Source organism: Lagenorhynchus albirostris, chromosome 1, assembly GCF_949774975.1.
Source record: "Lagenorhynchus albirostris chromosome 1, mLagAlb1.1, whole genome shotgun sequence".
In the NCBI taxonomy this organism is placed as follows: Eukaryota; Metazoa; Chordata; class Mammalia; order Artiodactyla; family Delphinidae; genus Lagenorhynchus; species Lagenorhynchus albirostris.
The window spans coordinates 37492668-37509538 of NC_083095.1; the positions used below are offsets into that span (position 1 = coordinate 37492668).

General features: G+C 40.7%; 2 protein-coding genes across 1 annotated transcript in view; one reads left to right on the forward strand and one right to left on the reverse strand.

Annotated features, from left to right (window-relative positions):
- Positions 1-16871, forward strand: part of ESR2 (estrogen receptor 2) — a 196069-nt gene that overhangs the window by 142641 nt on the left and 36557 nt on the right.
- Positions 1-16871, reverse strand: part of SYNE2 (spectrin repeat containing nuclear envelope protein 2) — a 329548-nt gene that overhangs the window by 73618 nt on the left and 239059 nt on the right. Inside the window, exons 73-84 of the mRNA XM_060141612.1 lie at positions 16569-16721; positions 16235-16444; positions 14381-14482; positions 12901-13020; positions 12509-12709; positions 10979-11152; positions 8985-9116; positions 6127-6323; positions 4431-4563; positions 2821-3003; positions 2258-2404; positions 405-581 (exon numbers count right to left, since the gene is read on the reverse strand). Of these exons, the coding sequence (XP_059997595.1) occupies positions 405-581; positions 2258-2404; positions 2821-3003; positions 4431-4563; positions 6127-6323; positions 8985-9116; positions 10979-11152; positions 12509-12709; positions 12901-13020; positions 14381-14482; positions 16235-16444; positions 16569-16721 (1929 nt within the window). The remainder of the gene's footprint in view (positions 1-404; positions 582-2257; positions 2405-2820; positions 3004-4430; positions 4564-6126; positions 6324-8984; positions 9117-10978; positions 11153-12508; positions 12710-12900; positions 13021-14380; positions 14483-16234; positions 16445-16568; positions 16722-16871) is intronic.

Consider the following 16871-nt stretch of genomic DNA (forward strand, 5'->3'; position numbering starts at 1 on the left):
AATACTTGACATCTTCTTAAATAACATTTCTCCTCTTCACTTGCCTAAGTCAATTTCCTACTAAGAAATCGCAAAGAAATATAAAAACTATTTCCAACTCTTATATGCACCAATGGAGGACAGGATTTAAAAGGGGCTAGAATTGAGATGATTACTAGGTTTAACTGTAAGTAAACCAGACAAATGTCTTTTTGTTTTTTTTAATTAATTATTTTTGGCCACTCCATGCAGCATGCAGGATATTAGTTCCCCGACCAGGGATTGAACCCATGCCCCCTGCAGTGGAGTGTGGAGTCTTAACCACTGGACCAACAGGGAGGTCCCACAAATGTCTTTTAAAATTTTTCAGAAAGTGGTATTTTGCAAAGGCTAAATCATACATCAAGCTGTGACCATGAGCTCACCTTTCCATTCAGTGTTCCATGGACCCGGTGCCACTGGCGGTTCATCTCTCCGAGATGCTCTGCAAACTCTGTTCTCTCATAGCGCTTACTTTCCACATCACAGGTGCTTAACTGAAGTAATGACTGGTTAACAAAGTCAACTATCCATTGTTTATAGTCCATTTCCATTCTAAACTCCTAAAATGAACAAAGAAAACAAAATTAAACCACCAAAGCCTGAATTGAAGCAGATGAACTGGACCTCTCCTTTGGTGCACTGTAGGGGGCGCCAGGCTCCCACCCAGTAATCAAGAGGCACCTGTCTGGAGCTATGTTCTACCCTCCCCCAACCCCACCACGCATCTGCTTTATTTGAGTGGAGAGTCTTTTGGGGAATTACACATTCCTGGGAACAGAGAGTCACCGCTTTCAAACAGACTGAAAAGTCAAAGATGGCACCATGTATGGTAGTTGCATCACAGGAACCAAAATCAAGACCCAGAGCCTGACAAAGGATTCCTTTGAGAGGCTTCCCGAGAGCTCCACTGGAATTCAGAGCCATCCTGTGGGCTCACGGAAATGACAGGATGGGAAGTCTGACGTTAAGACTCTCCCAGAAAACCCAGGACACCTTTAAGGAACTCTGCCAGTTTAGGCAGCTTCTCTTCCTCTGCGGACCGTCTAGGTCTCCCCGTTTGGATGACTTTAAGTTCTAGAGCAATCCTAAACCCTCCCAGGGCCAAGCATGTTTCTGTTAAGGCTGATACTTGTTGGGTTTATTCTGGCAAGTTCCAGCACCTCCATAGCAGACATCCAAGGGTAAAAAAACTATGTGCTAGGTTACTAGGGCCTGTGAGAAAAATACACATAGGCCCTCTACAGATTGTACTACTCACTGAAGTTAGGATGGGATAGGATATAAAAAGGAAATCCTTGCTAATACCATGCTTTGTGATTAAGCCATTCATCTTCTGCCTACCAGAGGCTACATGCATTAGCCTATGAGGTCTTGGAAAGCAATGACCGGAGTCTTCATTCATCTTTGTGTTCCTAGTGGCGAACACCTTGCCTGGCACACAATAAGTGTTTGCGTGTGGCTTGTTAAATGTTAGTTAAATCTACTTGAAATCAAATATCGTGGAGAAGGCCACATCCCTATCTATTTGTAGAAGGATATCAACTTTTCCTTACGTGTTCTCTTATCCAAAGAACATTTACTTAACACCTATTGGATGCCAGGTGTTGGGCTAGGTGTGCTGTTTCAGGGAGGTAAAGGAGGAGCCCCTGCTCCCAAGAAGCTAAGTCAAGGTGGGGAGATAGGCAAGTAAGAAAATAATTATAATACCGGGTGACAGGAACTATTGATAGCACCATGGAGACACCTAATCCTGGAAAGTAAACCAATCTGGCTGGGAGAGTCAGGGTAGATTTCCAAATGAGAAGATACTTGAACTGACTCTTGAAGGATGACTAAGAAGATTCCTACAGCTAAAAGCGGGACACTGGAATTCCAGGCCAAAGGTACAGCACGTACAAAAGCAAAAGCACGAGCAAGAGAGCGCCAGGGGCGGTGGAGGGACTGCAAAGGATTTGGTTCAGGCAGAGTCCAGGGTTTATGTGGGGAAATGAAGAGCCAGAGCCAGTTAAAAGCTTGGATTCTGTCCTGTGGTGATGGGCGCTACCAAAGGAAACTGGGCAGAATAAGAGCAAGTATACTAACTCCTCTCTCTAGAATCATCCACCATCCCATTCCCCACGCTTAGAATTAGTTTTTCTAAATAATATCCTCCATGCCTCTTTGTTCAGTATTTCCCTTCCAACTGACTTGCCTTCTTTATTTAATGGAAAGGCTTCTGGCTTTTTTGTATAATTACCTTGTACTTGTGAAGAAGATTTTTAACTTGAGATGCAGAACTCAGTGAATGCTCAGAGTCTTCATCTGCAGTTTGATGTTCCACATTGTTCATCCACTTAATCATTTCTGTTATTGCTTTACGAGATGGCAATTTCTCCATCTGAAGCTGCAAAATCAAAATGATTTCCATTTAATTACCTGCAGTTAACAAAATGAATCAGGGCATCACTTAAGATAATATCTGGTTTGATAAAAGGTCTTGCCACATAATTATGCAGGTTACTCACAAAAACAAACCCAGCATTCAAGCTCAGAATAAGTGACCCCAAAACAATGACAATGACCTTCACATAAACTAACACAGTGGTGCAGATAAACTGGGAAATAAAGTAATTAAGCCTGATTTCTCTCTTAAGAAAGATCCCACTGGAGGAGAGTCCAGTAATTAAGACCTATATTCAGTGGTGCCAGAGAAAAGATAGGTGGTGTCAATGAAAATTACTGAGTCAGAGAAATGATTTTAAAAGAGTTGTGAGCTAACAAGTGAATGCTAATTCAAATGCTGGGTCTTTAACTACTTACCTGGTGAAGTTTTTCTTGGATGTCAGGAAGTTGAGTTATGAGCATTGTCCACTTTTGTTCAAACTGTGCTAAAGAAGCTCTCAGTGTTGCCGTATCAGCTTCTTTCAGGTGAAGAAGTTGGTTCCCAGTACTTAGAACTGCAGTTTTCAAGGAGGACTTTTCATCAAGTTCCTTTGAAAACTCCTAAAAGGAAACAGTTTCAAAGTTTAGAAACTTTTAAAATTTAAATGTGTCATGGAAGGACTTGCCTGGTGGCGCAGTGGTTAAGAATCCGCCTGCCAATGCAGGGGACATGGGTTTGAACCCTGGCCTGGGAAGATCCCACATGCCGCAGAGCAACTAAGCCCGTGCACCGCAACTACTGAGCCTGCGCTCTAGAGCCCATGAGCCACAACTACTGAGCCCGCGTGCCACAACTACTGAAGCCCGTGCGCCTAGAGCCTGTGTTCCGCAACAAGAGAAACCACCGCAATGAGGAGCCCGCGTACCGCAATGAAGAGTAGCCCCCGCTCACTGCAACTAGAGAAAGCCCACGCCCAGCAACGAAGACCCAACACAGCCAAAAAAATAAAGAAACAAATAAATATAAATAAATAAATAATAAATAAATAAATAAGGCATGGAGTAACTAAGAGTCAGAATAACTGGCTAGAGTCCAAAACTAAATAAATGAATTCAATTCAAATAGTAAATATTTATATGTGTAGGTATGTATGTGTGCATGTGTATATGTGCTCACATGTGAGCACGCGCGCGCACACACACACACACACACATTTTTCCTGCTAAGTGTCAGGCACTGTTCCAGGCATTTGATATATGGTGGGGAACAAAAGAGATGGAGTTCCTGCCCCTTGAGTGGCTTATAATCTAATGGATTAATATTTTTAAAAATAGATAAATCATCATTTCAACTATAAAAAGAAAATACAGAACACAGCACTACGTTCTTTTTTTTAAAAGTTCATATTAAATGAACTAAACACAACAAATTTTTAACTAAAATATCTGAAATCTTTCCTGGTACTTACAGTTTTTTTCCAAGTATATTTAAAAAATATTTATATTTTAATATCAAAGTGAGTAATCATAGCTACAAAATATGAAAAATGGAGAAAAGACTAAGGGAAAAGACGAAAAGGTCTCAAAGTATAATTTATATCACAAAATTAATACTTTCGTTTCTTCAAAAGAAACCCCTTAAAACAACAGAACAATAACATTTTAGTAGAAACATCAATTCTGTATATAACAATTTAAAACCATGTATTTATTAGCTAACATTTATGAATTAATAATCCTGTGAGGTTTTAGGGGGCAGGTAGGGGAGTTATTTTCTGCACTTGTAAAACATGCCCCATGTCAGGGCAAGTTTTAAATATATATATATTTTATAGTGTCAATTTAAAATATACTTTATCATTATTATAAGCATATAAATCAATAGTATAAACAAATAGTTCTAAGTTTGAAGAATGCAGCTGCTATTAGCCCAAGTTTTACCCCTTATCTACAAACGATTATGGAAACTATCACACCAACTCTCCTAATTTTCCCCCGATATTTTTTTCTAACCAACAATTACCTGAGCATATTGTATTACAACTTACAAAAAAATTGTTTATGTTGCTTCTGATTGTGTCCAAGTCCTGAGACACATTGAGGGACTGCTCTTTCCAGTAGTTCAGAGTTTGCTGAGAAGATTCCAACCACTTGGTTAACTGATCTGAATCTCTGTTATAACTAATAGGAGCAAAGTGGGAGAGAAAGGAAATTAGAAACGATTGCATCCCCCGTATATTTTCTTCTGTTTCACCATTTATTTTCTTGTGTTGACCAATCCTATTATTCAGAAAAATCATGATTTTTTAAAGAATTATACCCTGTTTAATCCCAGGTCCCAAATCTGATGCTCCTGTCATTTTCTACGACTCTATAATGACTAATCAAGAACAAAGAGGCATTTTAAAGTCTAAAATAGTCTTTTAAAAGTTTATTACAGCTATATAAAAGTAAACCCACAGGTAAGGACAGAAATTATTTTTATTCATCAAACGTCCTCTATAGATTTGTGTACAGTAAAAATATAATCAGCATTGGTATAAGTTGTATAATAGCGAATTGCTATTGGCTGGATGCCAATATATTTATCTGATGGAATGAAAATATCCAAGCAAAGTGCGGTCCCTCTTGTAACTTCTAAACTTCTCTAGGTTAAGACAGCCTCCCTAAGAGGTGGGAAAGAAAATGAGGTTAAGTGTTCTATGTTTTCTACCTTCTTCAAGGGTTTCAAGAATGAAGTAAGCGAAAGACAAATACCATATGATATCACTTATATGTGGAATCTAAAATATGATAAAAATGAACTTATTTACAATACAGAAACAGACTCACAGACATAGAAAACAAACTTATGGCCACCAAAGGGGAAAGGGATGGGGAGGGATAAATTAGGAGTTTGAGATTAACAAATACATACTACTATATATAAAATAGATAAACAACAAGGTCCTGCTATAAAGCACACAGAACTATATTCAGTATCCTATTAAACCACAATGGAAAAGAATATGAAAAAGAATATATGTATTATATATATGACTGAATATATATTACTGAACATGTATTATGAATCACTTTGCTATATACACCAGAAACTAACACAACATTGTAAATCAAGTATACTTCAACACAAAATAAAAAAAAATTTTTTTTAAAGATTTGATCAGTCAAAGCAAAAAAATTCTTTGAAGAACTCCAAAGACTTTTTCAAACTATTCCATTAGCTAAAATTATTTTTAAGATTTAAAAAAATTTGGGGGGCTTCCCTGGTGGCACAGTGGTTGAGAGTCCGCCTGCCGATGCAGGGGACACGGGTTCGTGCCCCGGTCCGGGAAGATCCCACATGCCGCGGAGCGGCTGGGCCCGTGAGCCGTGGCCGCTGGGCCTGCGCGTCCGGAGCCTGTGCTCCGCAACGGGAGAGGCCACAGCAGTGAGAGGCCCGCGTACCGAAAAAAAAAAAAAAAAAATTTTGGAAAAGTGTAGGAAAGAGCAACATCATGGCATAAAGGTAACATGTATAATTTTATAACATAATTCCTAGTTTCTACAGGAGTGATTACACATTATCCTGAGTCTTGCAAACTAGCATCAGAGACTCTAGTTCCCATTTAGCCTGGAAGAGGGACTCAACTGCTTTAGACTGTCAAAAACCGTACAACAGGGGGACGGCATGTAAAATCTGGGTGACTGCAGAATCCCTCTGAGGTCTTTTTCTGATGCCAATCAATCCCTAAGAAACCACACCTGAGCAGATGCTTGAGAAGCGTTTGCAGTCTGTGTAGTTCATGATCAATTTTTTTGTTTAGGGACAACCACTGCTCTTCCAGTTTTGCAATCTGGCCCTCTAGTTCAGGACAGCTCACGGAGACCACCAGCTGTTTGCCTTCATTCACAGTCTGGTAAAGCCGGGCATGCTTCTCATCGATGTTTCTTTTTATTTGCTAATAAAAATAAAGTCATAGAATGAATGATTTAAAAATTAAATCAGCCAGTCAATTCACAAATACTTCATGAAAAACCTACAGTAGAGGCTACTGAAGAAACAGTAACACTTTCCAAACCCTCAAGACTCTTGCAGTCTGGCTGAACAAACATGATAAATGGATTATTAATTATCTTCCACAATGAGAGTGTCCAATGCATTTCTACTGCACAGATTATACATGCAATATAAAATGAAAATTCACAGATTTAGATCTGATCGTTACTTCTTTCACCTAGAAACTAGGTGATGGTCTACAGGGCACACTGAGCTTGCAGAGAGGTTTTGTGTGACCTAAAGCTTATTCTGAAAATCAAGAAATTTTACATAGAAATCAAGATTTCCTGTGACTCGGGGAAAACAGGAAGCTCTAGCAAGCTCCTTTGGAAGAGGTTGTTCTCCTGGGTTCTCCTCCACCACTGTCCCCACCAGCCCTCCCACTGTCCACCCAGTCAGTGACCCTTATTTCCGTTCTCCTGCCTGGGCACCTGGAAGCATTTTACATTGCGGCCTAGGTATGAAGGGGATCAATAAGAAAACATTTCTTTATCATCTTTTAGACCCAAACAGTAGGGGGGAAAGCTCATTTTGAGAGTCTTCTGGATATCAGGATTCAGGAGGGAGAAAAGAAGAGGATTTTAGAAGAATAAATGGAAACAACACATTGCTAATTCAACCTCATGAAAAAAAAAAAAATTCTTCAGAACTGTGAATGCAATGACCCCCTGAAGAGAACTCTGTCTAAAGGCAATTATCTTCTGTAGTTGGGTTCAGCTAATGACACATACCCTGACTGTTACTTAAATTTAATCTTAAAAAATAAATTATGATCAAAACAGAACATTTGCTATTTTCCAATTGACTTAAGCTTTTTAAAAAATTAATTAAAAAGTCTACCTCCAATGCCCTTTCCACCACTCCTAGCTGCAACTCCTTCTGCCTGCCCAAGTCCACAGGCTAGAATAAAATGTCCAACATAAGTTTAAAAAAAAGGTTCTAATTTTCTAAGCCTTCAGTGTGAGACACTTCATCTTAAGAGCATCTCTGAAAAGTTTTTTTTTTTTTTCAAAGTATCTTTTGTTACAGTTACATGGAAATGCTGTTGTTTCATGGGTTGCCCTCATATATGAGAAGTTTTAATTTTCCCATTTTATACACGGGAGTCAGACTGCACTGGTCACTCGGTCAATGAGGTGTCAACCGGCAGTGGAACACGGCTTGTTCAACACCAGAGGCCATGCAACGGACTGACCCTACATTCCCGGCCCACAGACGTCCCCTGATCAAGATACACACAAACCTCTCCATGACGCAGAAGACGATAATGACCTAAGGAAAGCTATCAGTGAGATGGGCTTTACTAGATATCTGTCTTCTTTTAGTCTGGCAAATGTATTTAAAAGTCTTAGAACAATTATTTTGATTTTTAAAATATTTCTAACTTAACAGAATCACAGGTTATAGTTTAAGGTATACAGCTACTCTTGGGGAAATAATCAGGCTTCTATCAGGTTGGCTAATATGAACTGTTTCTTAATATAATAAGGTTTAAAACCGATCTGTTTTCAGCTGCATTCTTTCAGCTGTTCAGGTGGTACCTTCTGCACCCCTAGGCTAACAAAGAATTGAAGAGCAGCTTCCCGCCCCCATAAGACTCAGCTTTATCTGAGTTCAACTCAATATGACAAGATGGCAAAGATATCCATGGCAGCTTTCAAGACACCTAGAGAGCATAACTACAGCATTCCAGCCTCTGAAAAATGTTCTTTACAGGAGCTTAAGTGCCTCCAAGGAATGGTGGGACCCTGCCAAGTATTCCATGCTTTCTTCTTCCATTCGGTCTGGTCTGGCAACAAACCTGCCTTTGAAGTTTTAAAGTTGATATATGATAGCAACCTCTAGCTGCACAACTCAGATTCTGACCACATACATTCTAAAGTTAAAACTAAGTATTTTCAGTTTCTGCAGAAAATATTTAAAACTTGTTTTTATCTGTTGGTCATGTTCTTAATACCATTTGAAAACCATTTTAAGGTTTTATCTTTTCTATGGCATTGAAATTTGAGACATAGAGACTTTGATAATAACAATATCAAACATTACACAAGAAAAAATTTCAAGTTTGAAGTCTCTTTATAACGCTGGTGGCAGGTAACAGATTATTGTTTGTCTCATAGGCTATGTCCAGTCAGGGCTTCCCTGTTGTCATAAAACTAAAAATATGTTCAGAGGCCCGTGGTTTACAAAGTTCTTCCCATACTTTAGCTCATGTCCACACCCACTGACATCCACCTCCAGAGACTGGTAGCACCAGCTTGATTACCTACATGCTACAGATAAAGACACTGAGGCTTAGGGACAGAAAGTTGACGAAGTGATAAGTGAGAGCCAGGACTCAAACCAAGGTCCCGACCCCACGTCAGACATGTGGTTATGTCAAGAACGCCGCAAGTAAATCTGCAGTTTCCCCAAATATGTCTCACTGTGAGTTGTGTGAGGAATGATATTTCATTTCAATTCAAATCATTCACCTTCAAAGTCAAGTAATTTAGTCAAAACACAATAAAAATACAAAGTGCTACAGACAATGACTTTGACGGCTTAAGTGGAAGCAAAATACCTGATAAAGTGAAATCCTTTCCATTAATCTTTCCTCTGTCTCTTCCACCAAACTCACAGAGGGCAACGTAGATACAAGAATTTCCAGGTCCTTTTCAAGAGACGCATAGTTTTCATCAAATTCTTCCCACTTCTAAAGAATTAAGAACACATGATCAGCAGGGGGCTTTTTCTAGATTAGTTCCAGATAATGACAAAATTAATCCTAAAAACAAAAATGAACTCTGAGACCGTACAAAATTAAAGCACAGATTCCAGGGGGTTCTGAGATATAACCCACCCTAGTAAGAGCTCAGTGTCTGGTGGGAAACAACTCCACTTCCACTGCTTTGTGGAGCAGGTTTTAAAACATCCAGTTGGTATTAGGGTTTTATGCTTGTCTCGTCAAATCGAGTAGGGAATGATAGGATTAAGTTAAAGTGATACTCTCAGCATGCACCTCTGTGGAGACCTCAGAGCCTTTCTCTTACTTGGAAAGGAAGGGGTTAACTTGTAAAGTCTTTTTCAACAGAAGCTTCTGTTAGGCTGCTCCCAACGCTCCCTGCTCCAATCCCCAGTCCTACGAACATTACCCAACAGACACGACCCAAACCATTACCCTACCGTGCTGCTTGAAGAAGCTGTTTGAGAAGTTATGGGCTTACGCTTCATCAGGGGAGTAACTACTGCCTTAGCCTGAGTCTGCCTTGTCCTAGCTCTCTCCAGTTCCAGAGAAGCCCACCCCTAGGGTCTCAGCACTCTACGGAGCTGACTTAGGGACGTGAAATCTTACCCGCTGGAAAATTAACCACCTTAGTAATTCTCATAGCTAGTGAAACAGCGGGTGACATGGCTGTTAGGGGCACTCACTGGGTTCATGGAGTCTTTTTTTATTTAACTTATTTATTAACTATTTGGCTGTGCCACAGGGCATGTGGGATCTTAGTTCCCTGACCAGGGAGTAAACCTGTTACCCCTGCAGTAGAAGCATGGAGTCTTAACCAGTGGACTGCCAGGGAAGTCCCTCATGGAGTCTTTTTTTTAAATACGATGAACTATTACTATAAATATCAACTTGACACACTAACTAGAAAATTAATTTTATTAGCATAAAATAATACCATAGCTTATTATCACATTAAAAAGTTGAATACTGGAACTTTCCTGGTGGTGCAGTGGTTAGGAATCTGCCTGCCAGTGCAGGGGACATGGGTTTGATCCCTTGTCTGGGAAGATCCCACATGCTGTGGAGCAACTAAGCCCGTGCGCCACAACTACTGAGCCTGCGCTCTAGAGCCCGTGAGCCACAACTACTGAGCCCATGTGCCACAACTACTGAAGCCTGTGAGCCTAGAGCCCGTGCTCCCCAACAAGAGAAGCCACTGCGACGAGAAGCCCATGCACCGCAACGAAGAGTAGCCCCCGCTCGCCGCCAACTAGAGAAAGCCCGTGTGCAGCAACGAAGACTCAATGCAGTCAAAAAGAAAATAAATTTTAAAAAAAAGTTGACTATTTCTTTGTTTTTTGTTTATTTCCTTTATGTGCTAACATCCACCGTGTTTAAGAAGTTAAAGGGAAAATAAACCTTAAAATTGAGAAAGAGCTTTACGTAAGCTTAATTTTTTTCTTTGAATCGGGACAGGACTGTCATGAATCTACTTCAGCAACAGAACATCTGGGCTTGCCCTCTTCGGGATGCACCATTTCTGAACCGCTGACTATTTCATCAAATGATCTCATTCAAGATCTCAAAGTGCTTTCCATTCTGTTTATTTGTACACAAACCTGGAAGGTGGAAAGATGCTGTGCCATCCCTAACCAACATATAAGAAATCTCAGCTAATATTTCTTTCCGGGAGTAGCAGTCAGAGCTGGAACAGGATTCCACATTCCTCACTGCTGGTTCCCACTTAACTATTGCTTAATAATAACCAGATACTTGTTTTCAAAACTAGAGGTGATGGCTGAAAATCCAGAATTCCCGGCTTAAGCACAAAATTTATGAAAGCCACATACCTGCAATAAACTTTGCAGCTTTATTCCACACTGGTGTGACTTTTCTTCTAGTAATTTAACTTCCTTTACTTGTTCTGCCCACACTGTCTCTTTCTTTTGCAATAAAGAAGGAAGCATTTTGTTGGAGTATGTTTGGATCAACAGCATGTCAGCAACAAGCTTCCGGAAAAAAAGCTGTGAAGTGAGGAAGATTTTAATATTTATTTATTTTTACATTGTGAAAAATCTTAAAATTCATTACTTCAACATGTTCTAGTGTCATTTACTTTTTAATCCAAAATCCCAGGACAGCCATGTAGAGTCAAACACACGAGAAAACGAAATAAAAATTGCCTATGTGTCCACAGTCTTTGAGTACGAATGGAATTTTAACAAATCACAAAGAAAAATTACCCTAGGTAATATTTTCCACAAAATAGTCCAAATTAAAGGGCAAACATTATTAATTAGTCAGTTTAAATTTCCAGTGAGATCTTCCTATGTCAGTTATTCCAAGTTTTAAGAAACTTTACAAAAAGTGGTAAAGTCACTGATGTGGCTAATTAGTTTCAAGATGATAAATTGGATGGATGGTTGTGTGAGCCCAAGAAACTCACATATTCAAGAGCCAGGGGTTCCTAAACTCTGGTTCTAACTTCTACACAATAAAATAGTTAACTAAAGGGAATTCACTGATGCGGTCTGTTGGGATTCTGGTTGGTACAAGCTCCCAGAATAGCACTTTAAGGCCTTTAAAGAGGAAGGCTTTCCTTCACACGCCTCTCTATTTACAGTCGCCTGCCCCCTCTAGTTGTTTGGGGGGGATTTCTTATTGGGTGAATCCCTTCTCTTGTTCCTTGAAAAGGATACATACAAGGGTTTATAAAAGCATCTATCATAAGGTCTGACACACTGTATATATCAGTTAATAGATTTTCTCCTCTTCCCCGCCATCCTTTATACAATATTTACCTCTGAATTTTTCTTAGACTAAGGTCTACTTAATCAAAAGCCTAGACTTCAGCTTACTGAAGGCAGGAACTCTGTCTTATACATTTTTATTATCAGCACTTAATTACTGCATATCTCTTGTTGATGATCATGAGGTTTTGTTTAATGAAATGAATGGAAAACAAAAGGATTTACTGTAGCATTACGCTAGACATACATTTACGTAATTTAAATATTTCTTTTGATTTCGGTTCTCAGTAAAACCTCTCCTAACCCCCCAATTCGATTCCCTCTATTAAATGTTCTTAAAATGTGTATGCCAAGTTTAATTTTAAATTTGTTTGAATGGCTCCTTGACAAATATGTCTTCTCAATCAACTGAAAGCTCCATAAGTATTAGGAACTATGTCTGTTTTCACTCACAATCATATTCTTACGAGTTTAGGAGGGTTCCTGGTACACAGGGAGCACTGTAATAGATGTTTGTTAAAAGAATGAAGGAATGATGTAAATTTCACCAGGGAAGAAAACAGATGCTCTTAGTTCACATTCAGAAAAACTTAAAGTCTATGAAAAGGTGATCTGACCCACGTGTCTTACCTTGTGATTTTGTATTTGAGCCTGTAAGGCAACTTTACTTTTGGTTTGTTGTAAGGGGTCATGAGCAAGATTTTCCTTTCCGATATTCACCAGTTCTACCATGCCTTGCAACAAAGCATCTTGCTGGCTCTCAGTGATGAAAGGGCTGCTGAGTTTTGTGTACCTGGCTCTCAGGATTCCCCACATTCTGTCAAGTACATCCTGAAAAGAAAGAGCAGGTGTGCACAGACTTTTCCATCCAACCATGAAAATAACCCAAATGAAGAACATATCTAAATTCCCTTGGTAGAAGAAAAGAGTCTTACTCTTTACAATCATAGTAATTCACGGAGAGTAAATTATAAGAGTAATACTCTTTATAATTCATAGTTCTGTTCTCTGCTCAGACATACCTCTAATTTGTAAACCTCCTGGAGTAGAACAGAAGGTAAATGAAGCCTTTCCCCTTCGTCTCTTAGCTTTGCCACTCGGCTCTCAGAGTTCTGCAGCTCCACTGTGTATGCATCTGCTTTCTAAAGCGAGAGACAATACAAAAAAGGAAAACCGTTTAATAAGGCGTCTACATATTCATTTTAAAAGAATTGAACATTTTGTCTTTCTCCAGAGCTGGAATCTGGATGGTCCCTGTGGGAACAACATCCTTATAGCCGTGGAAGAGGGCCAAAGTCGAGTTATTCCCTGGAAGCCTCCCCAGTCTCCCTGTGATGAAACATCCAGGTCAGGCTCAAGGAGCAGACTCTTCCACGGGTCAGAAAGAAGGGAGCATGTACATTTGTTCCAAGACTGGCCAGTTCCTTCATGGCATCACACTCTTCTTTGTGTCTGTGGTTAAAGAGCAACCTGTTTAATGGGTTTGATTTAATATTTGGTGCTTAACCCATAGCAGACTGTGTGTGCGGTGGGGGGTGCAGACTTAGAAAGCTAATCATTTAGGGGCAACAGGAGAGGAGGAGATGGTCTCTTCAGACCTCAGAGAAAGGGGTCTGAAAGACGTGTTCGTGTGTCTGTCTCCCTCTGCCCCTGCCGAGGCTGGAGGGAAAGGGCTCCCCACGATCTAAGACTGTTACTGTGGCAGAAACCTCTGGCTTAAGCAAATAAATGGGGCTAAGGCCCTTGTGTTCTACCGAAAAAAAAAAAAAAAAAGAATTAAACAGTATAGAAAAGAATTAAGGGAAAAGTGGAAGTCCCACTTCTCTATCCTCTCCATTCTCCCCAAAGATCCACAGTTGACAGTTTGTTCCTAATGTGTTCAAAGCATGTACTGAGTAGAGGTATAGTGCACATCCTGAAACACAATAGACTGCACACCTCATTGTGTTCTGCAATTTGCATTCCGCCCTTACAAGCTCCTCAGCATCTCTTCCCATCAGTACAAACGTATCTGGAGCCTTTTAAACAGACATATAATATGCCATTGTAAGGCTGCTCACTGCTTCAGCAACAGTCTGCTCTTAACGGACTTTTGGGCTATTTAGAGTCTTTAATGCAAGCAGTGCAGCTAGGTTCGTCCTTGAATATTCATAAATATATTTATCTTTATGCACTTGCCTTTTTCTTTAGGATAAGTGCAAGTCCAGTACCTAGAGAAGTGCCTGAACATAGTAGGTCCTCAATTAATACTTGATGGATAAATGGAGTGAAAGGGCTGCTGTATGCAAGAGCATTTAGGCTTAAAGTTTTGATATGTAGCCAAATGATCCCTAGATGCTGGACTAACTGGCACTCCTACAAAGAGGGTGAGGGTTTCATTTCTCAATACCCTTCCCAACACTAAACAAACTTACATTTCGGGAAGTCATTCAGAAACACAGCTTATACACAAGACTCTCTGGTTCAAGGTTAAGTCAGTTTGAATTATTTTGACTTGATTACCTGAAGCTGTTCATCAATACTCTGGCCACTAATTTCATTCAGAGATTGTTGTAAAGATGTTTTATTCTTAATAAGTTGATCATATAATCGCTTTATTTCATTCTGTATAAAAAGATAAATGCAGGAAACAGTGAGAATCTCACTTAGGCCTTCAGTACCTTTTTAAAGATCAGTTGTCCTTCAGTTTCTGTGCTATAAGAAATTTCAAACATATGCCAAAATAGGAGGAATCCCTGCATTACCAATATCCATCCAGCTTTAACAATTACTGACTTGGGCCTGGTCGTCTCTCTTCTGCACCCTCCCCTGAGCTTTCTTTTTTTTGTTTTTTTTAAAAAATTAATTTATTAATTTTTAATTTATGGCTGTGTTGGGTCTTCGTTTCTGTGCGAGGGCTTTCTCTAGTTGTGGCAAGTGGGGGCCACTCTTCATCGCGGTGCGTGGGCCTCTCACTATCGCGGCCTCTCGTTGCCGAGCACAGGCTCCAGACGCGCAGACTCAGTAGTTGTGGCTCACGGGCCTAGTTGCTCCGCAGCATGTGGGATCCTCCCAGACCAGGGCTCAAACCCGTGTCCCCTGCATTAACAGGCAGATTCTCAACCACTGCGCCACCAGGGAAGCCCGTCCCCTGAGCTTTCTTGACTGTACCTAACCTTCCTTCCCTCAGATTATTCGGAAGCAAATCCCAGATACCATATTATTTCACTAGTATATGTTTCAGTATGTATTTCCTAAAAGATAAAGATTCCTCCCTTTAAAAATACTACAAATCGGGCTTCCCTGGTGGCGCAGTGGTTGCGAATCCGCCTGCCGATGCAGGGGATACGGGTTCGTGCCCCGATCCGGGAAGATCCCACATGCCGCGGAGCGGCTGGGCCCGTGAGCCATGGCCGCTGAACCTGTGCGTCCGGAGCCTGTGCTCCGCAACGGGAGAGGCCACAACAGTGAGAGGCCCGCGTACCACACACACACTCACACAAATACTACAAATCAATAATAATTCCTTAGTATTATTAACTATCGAGGCAGGGTTCACATTTCTCTAATTGCCTATACTTTTTCCTTTTGGCTTGTTGGAACCGGGATCTAAATGAGGTCCAATAGGCTGTAATGGATTAACAAGTGTCTTAAGTCCCTTGTCATCTGCAGCCCCCCTGCCCATCTCTCTCTTTTTTTGGTTTTTTGGATTTTTTGGTGTTGGGGTGGCGGGCTGGTTGTGGAGAAAAGCGCATACACACCCATTCTATACAGCTTGCCACTGCCTGGGCCTGGCTGACTGCGTTCCCTTGGTGCCGCTCAACATGTTCCTCCCTTGTGTCTATTTGACTTGGATCCTAGAGGCTTGATCAGATTCAGGTTTGATTTTATGGGCAAGACTCTTTCCTAAGTGATGTTCTGTTTCTTCTCTCTCTCATTAGATAGTTTTTAGTAGCTTCCTAACTAGTCCACCTGCCTCAAGTCTCTGCTCTAATCCCCATTAGACAACTGCCAGATGGATCTGCCGGAAATGTACGTGGACTGTCATTCCTTTGCTCAAAAACTGTAATGGCTCCCCTTACCTAGAAATCCTGCCAGGTGACGCTCTTTAAGTGGCTGAATGTAACGCAGGAAAGAAACATTACTTTAGCTCAACCTAACAAATTCATACCCGAGAGTTTGGAAAGGACCTCACTTTCAAATGGTCTCCCACCATGAGCAGCTGAACTAACTTAAAGACCTTCATAGAAAGAGTGTCATCGCTTTCCTTAGCAATTCCCACTCATGAATGCTGCCAGGAATAGGAATGAATGGAAATTAGAGGTCCATGCTACGACCTAAAACAGTGTCAAAGCAGCCAAGTGCACAGACCCATACCTGATAACTGCGGTTATAGTCGAGGCCAGCTTTCAGGGACTTGCTCCTAGAGGCAGTTGTAGCCTGGATGTGCTCCAGGTAGATTTGGAGGTTATCAAAACAGTCAAGGAACAGGCTGGCGTTCTTGCCAGGCCAAGTCATGGCTTTTGAAATATCATTCTTCTTGTCACTCATAGCTAAGCAAAGTTTTTTCAACTCAAGAGCCAGAGTCTGCAAAGTGGAGAGGAAGAAAGACACTGTGAACAAGGTCTAACCTTGAGAGCTTTCAGCTCTAGTTAACTAGTGGGCCGCCTGTGGTAATGGCCAACACATGGGCTTGATGGTCGCTCCCTACCTCGTAGTGCACCTGCTGGGCACTGACATCCCCTCTCAGGAGCCAAGGGGTCTGCAGCATCTCCTCCACACTGCCCAGGCACTGACTGAGGGTCAGAAAGAGTTCAAGTAATTTCTTATCCAAATTTGCATATGTTTCTTCTGACACGTTTTCCTAAATCAAGAGGAGAAAAGGAAAAATAAAAATCACTAAGATTCCTCGCCTTCCTAAGCCTACATTTTCCCTGGTTTCCATTATAGTTCACAATTTATGTTATGCTTTTTTTTTATAATTAGTCATTTCAAATGCATTGTGAACTAGGTA